General features: G+C 37.1%; 1 protein-coding gene across 1 annotated transcript in view; it reads left to right on the top strand.

The window, feature by feature from the left end:
* The window catches only part of LOC106870779 (chitin synthase chs-1), a 72,537-nt gene that overhangs the window by 38,145 nt on the left and 23,954 nt on the right, over positions 1-10,438 (top strand). Inside the window, exons 11-16 of the mRNA XM_014916976.2 lie at positions 99-275; positions 1,001-1,110; positions 1,447-1,494; positions 2,745-2,793; positions 8,316-8,339; positions 9,879-9,934. Of these exons, the coding sequence (XP_014772462.1) occupies positions 99-275; positions 1,001-1,110; positions 1,447-1,494; positions 2,745-2,793; positions 8,316-8,339; positions 9,879-9,934 (464 nt within the window). The remainder of the gene's footprint in view (positions 1-98; positions 276-1,000; positions 1,111-1,446; positions 1,495-2,744; positions 2,794-8,315; positions 8,340-9,878; positions 9,935-10,438) is intronic.

Genomic DNA, 10,438 nt, shown 5'->3' with positions numbered 1-10,438 from the left:
ATGTTATGAGCAAAGAAACATTCGAATAATTATATATATATATATATATATATATATATATATATATACATATGAAATACCGCATGTTTATGTTTCAGAGTGGAGGGAATAAGGGTGTAAGCATCTTCTCCATCCTTGAAGACCAAGCCAGTTTACAGAAGATTTCGGATGAAGGCTTGGTACAGAAACTAAACGAAAATTGCTCGCAAAACAACCGATATATTCGCAGAAATGAAACTGAAATATCATTTGGTATCATCCATTATGCAGATCAGGTCTGATATATCTTCGAATATAACACACACAAACACACACACAAACACACACACATACACACACACATATATATATATATATATATATGTGGGCGTGTGTGTATGTAAATATATATATACACACACACACACACACACATTTTCATTGTACACATTCTTTGAGTGTTATTGGTTTGTTTGATTTTTCTATATTTTTCCACAATGCGTTTTATTTGTTTAGTTCCATACATTAAGCATTCATTTCTCTCTTCTTTGACTCGTCTCATAAACTTCCTCGTTTGTTATGCTCTTGTTTTTGTCGTCGTTATCGTCGTCAGCTTCATGCAAGTTGTTGTCGCGATGGCTACATTTTACGTCTAGATCAGTTCTGACTGAGGAAATTTATAATTGAAAGGAAATTTCAATCATTGACTATCGCGCCTTAGAACTACATCTTCTAGCATGTTCTTCCTTGTTTTAATTGATACAGTATGATAATTAGAGGGGCATATATTAAGTATGATAATTAGAGGGGCGACTATATTAAGGCTCTTCCATTGATATTGGTTAGTAATATTTAATAATAGTTTATTTATTTGATGATGATTATGAGAATGATGATGATGATGACGATGACGCTGATGATGACGATGATGATGATGATGATGATGATGATGATGATGATGATGATGATGAATGAATGAATGACGACAATGATGATCTTATTGTTTCATCTGTCCCTACAGGTCATCTACAATGCCAGTGGTTTGGTGGAGAAGACAAAAGATACTTTATCCAAATCGCTAAGATCCGTGATTTTTTACAGTGAAAACCCACTTTTAAGACGATGTTGCCCGTGCGTATATCTCACCTTTGTACCCTCTTGTAGCTGTCTCTCTCACTCTCATACTCGCTCTTTCATTGTGTCTGTCTTTTATTCGCTCTCTCTCTCTCTCTCTCTCTCTCTCTCTCTCTCTCTCTCTCTCTCTCTCTCTCTCTCTCTCTCTCTCTCTTTCTCTCTCTCTCTCTCTCTCTCTTTCTCTTTCTTTCTTTTTGTCCGCTTCCTTTTCTCTATCTCTGAAGATGCAGAAGCAGTTTATATTGTTTCGTATTGTTTTCTTCTTCATTTCTTTACATCTTAAGTACAGTCGTTGATTCTCTTCTAATCTCTTAATTTTTATTTCCTGTACAGCACCGGAAATGTTGGGAGTTTCAGCAAGAAGGGAAATACGCAATTAAAGTAAGAACAATACCTGTATTTTCATACATCCAAATAATGTATACAAATAAGAGTGTATGTTTGCGTGAATATATGTTAACTTCTGCAAGAAAAAGCTGACAGCGACTTCAAAGTTTCGACTTATTAGCCGTCATCAGACTGTCGCCAGCCATGAGTCATCAAACCGATGATCGCCAGTCAACCAAAACGTCGAAGTTACAGTTACGTTTATCTTTATAAAAATTCATTAATCTCATACTCTACAAGAAAGTATGGAGTGGTCCCTTATTCTAATATTCCACGGCTGTAAGAAGAGCGCAGATGTATACACATGATGACAAGGGAGGTAACTGCCTCATGACCGTCTCGAGGATCGACCGGACAAGGTCTAGTTTCGCCTATGAGGTAGGCATCTTCAGTGGTGACTGCTCGAGCGGCTCATGGTTGGCTAATTCAGTCTACCGGAATTATATATATATATATATATATATATATATATATATATGCCGTAAAAATTCATGGATGATTCGGTGAAATGCTAATGCGTATACTAAAAATTAACATAAACAGCCAGGTGCAATGTAATACCATAAAGGTAAAATACAATGGTCACTAAAGGTGACTATGGGTACTGAAGCATCTCGAGGCAGTCATAGGGCGGTTACTTTCCCTGTCTCTGTATGGATAAATTTGCGCTCTTCCTACAGCATTAACAGTATTTTAACTCTTATTTCTAGCAACGTAGGTATTTCGGCGCCTTTAGTCACTCTTAGTGGCCATTGTATTTTCCTTTATAGTATTACATTGCACCTGACTCTTTATATATATATATATATATATGTATATATATATATACCCAAATATGCTTCATGAGGACACAGCTTGGATTATAACACTATCTACACACAGACACGTACATATGGATGTGTATGTGTGTGTGTGTGTATGCATGTACGTGATCAGCCAACATGCAATTTATGCCCTTTGTTCTCTATGCACGTTTCACCATTATGGATTTTTGCATCTTCTGCAGTGCGTCCTCTACAGTTAATAGTGCATTTGGCTTCGTTTCCACAACGATTCTTCGGAGTAACACTTTATTACGTTAGAGAGACGCATATAAAGAGAGAGGGAGAGGGAGAGAGAGAGAGGGGGGGATAAACTACAGAAATAAGGTGTTAGTGATATTATGTACACATGTATCTCGATTTTCTCAAAAGAATATTGTATAATCATTAATATTGTTTTGCCGTTTTTCCTCTTCTCGGCAGTGAGACAGGTGTGTCGAAAATGAATGAGACTGTGACTAAACATTTCCAGGTACGTTCAAATAGATACTTCATACACCATCACTCATTTTCTCTCTGACCCTCTCCCTCCAGGTCTCTCTCTCTCTTTCTTTTTCAATCTATCTCTGTCTCTCACCTTGTTTTTCACACACACTTAAACAGATATATATATATATATAAATTAACAGAATGAGATAAAAAAAAGATCCAAGGCTGTGAATAGTTTTCAGAACAATTATAAAGAGAAGGTCTTATGGCTGTTTCTGGGATATTTATATCAGAGACGGTGCGAGAAAATACAGAGAAGATATGAAATAGAGAGTGAAGTGGAGGAATGAAAACAGATGTGAGATATCTAAGGATATTGTATCTACAGTTCCATTATTTAAGCAGAATGGTGTATATATATAAGTTTTGTCCCGTTCCTGTAATCCGAGATTTTGTGCAGAGGTAGACGTAAATAGAGGTCGAGGGACTGGACAGAGTCGTGCGATAAAAAAGCTCTATCCGATTGTTTGCTTTTGTTTGCCAAAACACTTGTTTTTGTAGCCTTATCAAAGGCTACTGACTTAATCCATTATAAAAGGATTTGGTTGGTTGCTTGAGATCCTGTTGCGTGTGTATGTGCGCCTGCCAGCATGCACGTGTGTTTGTATACGTATGTATATATATGTATGTATGTGTGTATGTATATATGTATATATATATATATATATATATATATATATATATATATATATATATATATATATATATATATATATATACATACATATATACATATATGTATGTATGTATTCTGTATATTCATGTTTCGTTGGGGGTGCGTGCGTGTGTGTGTGTTTATATGTATGTATGTATGTATGCATGCATGCATGCATGCATGTATGTATGTATGCATGTATATGTGTGTGTGTGTGTGTGTGTGTGTGTGTTCGTGTGTGTACCTCTGCTTCCTTGTGTGTGCGTGTTCGAGTATGTCTATACGTAAAAACGTTTTTTCCAATCTATAACGGAGTCAGTTAGCCATTGATAAGGTTGTAAATAGCAACGAAAGAGCTTTTTAACAAACAAAAATCAAAACAAGCGGGTATTCAATAAATGAGTGAAATTGGACCTGTGAGTGTGTTCATTACATTAGTATAATGACTCTTGCAAGACACGACAAAGCTTATTTCAACGCACGAAATCACATAAAGTATCTTATAAGTATTAACCAAGCCAACAAGGCACTGAAAGACACTTGTGTTCTGCTATCCAAAAAAGTCAAGATAGCTCCATTCATTAAAGTATGGATCCCCTCCAGGTGATATCCGGAATCTGTTAATTCGGCTGTCAACAGAAAGAACAACGATCGCAGCATGGTAAGAATCAATGCAGATCCCCAAACAATATTCTTTGTTATTCTAGGTACAAGGCCCGAAATTTTGGGGGAGGGGGCCAGTCGATTAGATCGACCCCACTACGCAACTGGTTCTTAATTTATCGACCCCGAAAGGATGAAAGGCGAAGTCGAATTCACCGGAATTTGAACTCAGAACGTTAAGACAGACGAAATACCGCTAAGCATTTCGCCCGGCGTGCTAACGGTTCTGCCAACTCGCCGCCTTGGTCTCCAAACAATATTGACGGGATCGTCATGCTGGAGTGTAAACTACCAGACGACTTCAAAGCGGGACACGGAAAAACTCCACCAACACCAACACCATCACCAGCAGCAACTACACCCCCGGAATATACGATGCAGTGCAGCTAGATGCGGAGGAAATGTATACTATAGAATTACCAACGAAATTCACTACATATGAAAAAAAAAATGATCAACTGAGATTGGAAAAACATTTTTACGCATAGACACATAAAAACACGCACAAACAAGGAAGCAAAGGTACACACACGAACACACACACACACACACACACACACACACACATACACACACACACACACACCTTCATACATACACATATACATACATACATGAATATACAGAATACATACATACATAAATACATACATATATGCATACATACACACACGCACATCCATCTATCCATACTTACATACATACATGCATACAAGCATACATACATACACAGACACACACACACTCATACACACACATATATACACACGCACACTCACACGCCCGCATGCACGCAACAGGATCTCAACCAGCCAACCAAACGCTTCTATAATGGGCTAATCCAGTAGCCATTGATAAGGTTGCAAAGAGCAACGAAAGAGCTTTTTGGCAAACAAAATCAAAACAATCAGATATTTAAGAAATGGGTGGAATTGAACCCGTGAGTGTGTTCATTACCTTGACATAATACTGACTCTCCCTAGACCCAGCAAATATTATTTTATTTGTTTCAGTCATTTTGACTGCGGCCATGCTGGAGCACCACTTTTAGTCGAACAAATCGACCCCTGGAATTATTCTTTACAAGCCTAGTACTTATTCTATCGGTCTATTTTGCCGAACCGCTAAGTTACAGGAACGTAAACACACCAACATCGGTTGTCAAGCAATGGTGGGGGGACAAACACAGACACACAAGGCTTTAGTCGGCCCGAGGCTATAGTAGAAGACACTTATTTCTTTATTGTCCACAAGGGGTTACACACAGGGGGGGACAAACAAGGACAGACAAACGGATTAAGTCGATTATATCGAACCCAGTGCGTAACTGGTACTTATTTAATCGACCCCGAAAGGATGAAACGCAAAGTCGACCTCGGCGGAATTTGAACTCAGAACGTAGCGGCAGACAAAATACCACTAAGTATTTCGCCCGGTGCGCTAACGTTTCTGCCAGCTCGCCGCCTTTAAGTAGAAGACACTTGCCCAAACTGCCACCCAGTGGGTAATTATATATATATATAATATAATTATATTATGTAATTGTATGTATGATATATCTAAAGTTATATATATGATCATATCTATCTATCTATGTGTTTGTGTGTGTGTGTGTGTGTGTATTGGAATGTATGTATGCACATAACAACAACAGCAGCAAGTTAAGGTATCACAACTATTGTGATATTCCAGAGTCTGCCATGTGGAGCCACTTTGTTATTATCGTTAACGTTAATCCGTCTAACTGCAAACAGATAAATGAAAAACACAGTCGGAAATCCCCGAAGGCAGTCGTTCAGACCCCCGTTTCACCGTGTCAAGTGATTCAGCGATGAGTCATACCTATGAAGGGGTAACATTCTATCAGAGGTAGTATTTTTTTAAGTCCGGTTTATATTCCAAACGTTAAGTACGTTTCGTTAAGCTTAACACCTACAACACACACAGACAACAACAACAACAACAACAACAAAGACATCGCCTTGAGCTGACGTGAAAATTCTTCATGTTATTGCTTAGCCTGCTAAAGATAGCAGCCAAATCTCTTTCAATATTTTATTGAATAAAGCAGTTTTAGATACTGTGCGACTGTAAAAGGAAAATAAAAAAAGACTGGATCGTCACTTCTGGAACGCTTTTGATTTCAGATCTGATTACTGACCTGCAATAACATCGAAATATTGGCTGTGAATTCAATCTCAACAAATATTAGGTGCCATTCCCCACTACCACCATCCGCCCGCGCGCGCACACACACACACACCCCTTTTCAGTAATGCAAATAATTGCGTTGATTCTTGTCAATGTTTAGCCCCAGGTCAGTCCTGCTCGAGAAGACCTACGATCAAAGGCGTTCAATCCATGACTACAACAGTCCATTCTAAATTGTATACGTGGTATAACTGGAACTACAAACGTGCATCTGTTTGTAAGACGACAATGTGTTATTTGCAGCGAGGTGGTTGGCTATTTCTAGCAAAACAGATGACCATACACAGACTCCCTCATTGGCATCTCCATAAAAACATGTAAACCATATTATAAAAGCTGAGATACCGTGTGGCAGATAAATGTGTGTTTAGCCTGTAATTCTCTGGTCAATAAATAGATAACAGGTATCACCAGGCTTTTAACTGCAGCTTTAATAAACGGTGAGTGGGAGAGGAGGGAATGACTGCCCTCCATTAAATTTGCTGTAAGGTCTGTGAAAACAGCGAGCCTGGTTTCGCTGGATACTTCCAATTTGAGTTCGTATTTGGGATTTCCTAATAAAGTGAAAGCTCTTCTATTAGTCTTGAAGAGCGTTTAAAGGTTTGTAGGGCGCCCTGTTTTTCCTTAGGCGAATGACCCCTTTTTCAGGTAAGTGCATTACATTTGCTTTTTTTACATTTTCTTTTCTTTTCAACGCGTAATTATTATTATTATTATTATTATTATTATTATTATTATTATTATTATTATTATTATTATTATTATTATTATTATTATTATTATTATTATTATTATTACAAAGGTGGTGAGCTGGCAGAAATGTTAGCACGCCGGGCAAGGTGCTTAACGGTATTTCGTCTTCCGCTACGTTCTGAGTTCAAATTCCACCGAGATCGACTTTGCCTTTTATCCTTTCGGGGTCGATGAAATAAGTATTAGTTACGCACTGGTTTCAATATAATCGACTAACTCCTTCCTCCCAAAACTTTCAAAGTCTTGTGCCTAGAGCAGAAATAATAATAATAATTATTATTATTATTACTTTTCATCCTTTCGGGGACGATAGAATTAAATACCACTCAAATAAGTTATTTATGCAACAGGTTTAAAAGTAAAAGTAAAATCCTTATAAATAAAGTAAAAGTGTGTGTATATGTCTATGTGAATGTATAAATGCACGTACATGAGTGAGTGTATATCTTTATATAATTTTGTCTTAAAAGAATTTGGGGCTACTCTATCCTGGACTTCACCACTACTGAAGGAGGAACCCTTCCCTAGATTCCTTCCACTGCTGTCTGTCTCTGGCCAGTCGTGACTATGTAGGCTCCAGAAAGCGGGTGAGATCATCTCGCCATCTTGTCTTTGGTCAGCCTCTTGATCTTGTCTATTGTCTTGCTGTCCATTCTGTCACCCTGATTGTCCATTTGTTGTCCTTGAGTCTCGCGATGTGACCAGTCCATCTATATTTGTTCACTTTGATGGTTCTTACGATGTCGTTGACTTTCATGCGCTGGGCTTAAAAAGCGTAAATGGATGAAAAAGCTCGTATCGGGCGATCACTCTGAGTATCTCAATTTCCTTAACTGCTAACTAACAACACATGACCTCCGACATAATTAAATCATGGGCTCTTTTTTTTTGTTTTTTGTTTTGTTTTGTTTTTCTTGTTAAATACAAATTTTAAAAATCAAGGTTATTATCTACTATTTTAGTATTTTACTTGACAAAACACAAACGCGTATTAAACACAGAAGTCACCACATAATAGCATAGGAATAAATCAACTTTGTATAATATATATACACTCGTACATGCCTCTTCATAACTATATATGTGTGAATCTAAATGTGATATGTGAAATATATGAAGCTTTCGTTATGAAATATGATAATATAGATTTATTTAAAAAGAAACGAAAATTATTTCTCTTTTTTTTTTCATTATTATTATTTGAATTTTTCATTATATCTCAGATATCGAATTTGAAATCTTTTCAAGTAAGTAGTGTTTTAATAATGAGTACACTGAATCCCACACGTTGGCATGTATATCACACAACCTCTTAGACTACTCCAAGGTCAGAGGTGGCATTTCGCTAGTAGTTCTGTGAAGCACATTGAGCACAAGTGGTTATATAGCAGTAGTGGTAGTGATAGTATTCGTAGTCGTGGTGGCGGTGATGATGAGGATGAAAGTGGAGTTGGGGCTTCTATGTAAATTAATTAATGAATTTATGGTGGCGGTAATAAGTAATATTTAATGCAATTGCTGTTGTTGTTGTTGTTTTCAATTATTGCTCCATGTTTTTTTTTCCTCCATTTTTGTTTCTTTTTTGTGGCTGTGGTTCTACTATTATGTTTCACTTGTAGACTAATCTTCATTTACTGCTTATGTATATGTAAATTTATGTGTATATATGTAAGCATGTGTGTGTGTGTGTGTGTGTGTGTGTGTGTGTGTGTGTGTGTGTGTGTGTGTGTGTGTGTCTGCTTCCGGTAGCTGAATCACATAAAGAATTATCTTGCATCAAACATCAATAGTTTAAAGGAAACAACACGGATTTCTACAAGCTCAACTCAACCGAAAATTCCTGCAAGAAAGACAGCTGTTGACGACTCGAGATGACGTTCAATCTTAAATCCGCAGAATTCAAAACAACTGATGACAAACCAAAGTCTATTAAATCCAAAGCTATACTAATTAACATAATATGCCTGACTTTTGCTTTGCTATCAGAGCCATCTATGAAATTCCCAATTAAAACTTGAAGCAAAAAGGAACGGATTCGCGTAAACTTGTATCAGAAACGTGCATCGTCTCTGAAACAGATGTGGTATTATCATAAATTAAAATGCAAAAAAGTTAGAAACCAGCAATCTCATTATAAAGGCATTGGGTTACATTCCTGAGTCAGACGAGCCACAAAGACGACTAATTTCTTTCCCATGAAGCGTAATAGCATTTCAGCAGAAATTTAGAAGCATGGTTTTGTAATGTAAGAATGATCGAAAGTTTGCATCAGCTTAAACTTCAAAGATTGAATTCCCGTAATCATAAACAAAACGTTAATCTTTATGATTGTTAAGTACAATTATCTGAAAGAGTTTATCTAGAAACCATTCTGAACAAAGTAAGCATACAGAACACAACATGATTTAAGAGTTGGGTGAAAAAAATTAAGATTGCTATTCTGCCAGCGGAAATTCCAATCGAAGAGAACTGGACAAAATTTTTGTCAGAAGACAAAACTTGAAGTTCTAAAGAAATTAATCGAAATATTACTGGTGCAATATCACATGATGATCTGTCACGCGTTAATCCGTGTCCGTGACTGTTTTGCTTTGTTGCCTTTCGCTCATATTTTTCGAGGATGAGGGATGATACTTTTTTGATATTTTTCTTGGGGTTCTTTTGTTTATTTGTTTGTTTGTTTGTTTTATGTTAATTTTAACTTAATGTCTGCCGGGTGAGTCTGCATTTAGAATTATCTTCAGAAATAATATTTAATATTACTCATCTTTTTCTTCAAATTCTAGAAATCTCTCAGACAACTTCAAACCAAATTAAATCAATCGAAGCTTTTGTTTGTCAGGTAAGATATAATGGAATTAATGTAACGGCAGAAGCAATGTGTATATATTTATTAGACATATATATATACAAACATGTGTGTGTGTGTACATTATACATACATATACATATAATGTATATGTATATATATACACACACATGGTGTATATATATATATGTGTGGGTGTGTATGTGGGTGGGTGTGTATGGAGGCGCAATGGCCTAGTGGTTAGGGCAGCGTACTCACGGTCATCGGATCGCAGTTTCGATTCCCAGACTGGACGTTGTGAGTGTTTATTGAGCGAAAACACCTAAAGCTCCACGAGGCTCCGGCAGTGGGTGGTGATGAACCCTGCTGTACTCTTTCACCACAACTTTCTCTCACTCTTTCTTCCTGTTTCTGTTGAACCAGAATTTCAAAGGGCCAGCCTTGTCATACTCTGCGTCACGCTGAATCTCCCTGAGAACTAAATTAAGGGTAGACGTGTCTGTGGAGTGCTCAGCCACTTGCACGTTAATTTCACGA

The sequence above is a fragment of the Octopus bimaculoides genome, chromosome 15, assembly GCF_001194135.2.
Source record: "Octopus bimaculoides isolate UCB-OBI-ISO-001 chromosome 15, ASM119413v2, whole genome shotgun sequence".
NCBI classification, from domain to species: Eukaryota; Metazoa; Mollusca; class Cephalopoda; order Octopoda; family Octopodidae; genus Octopus; species Octopus bimaculoides.
Note: the sequence above shows the minus strand (reverse complement) of the source record. Positions and strands in the feature narration are given on the sequence as shown.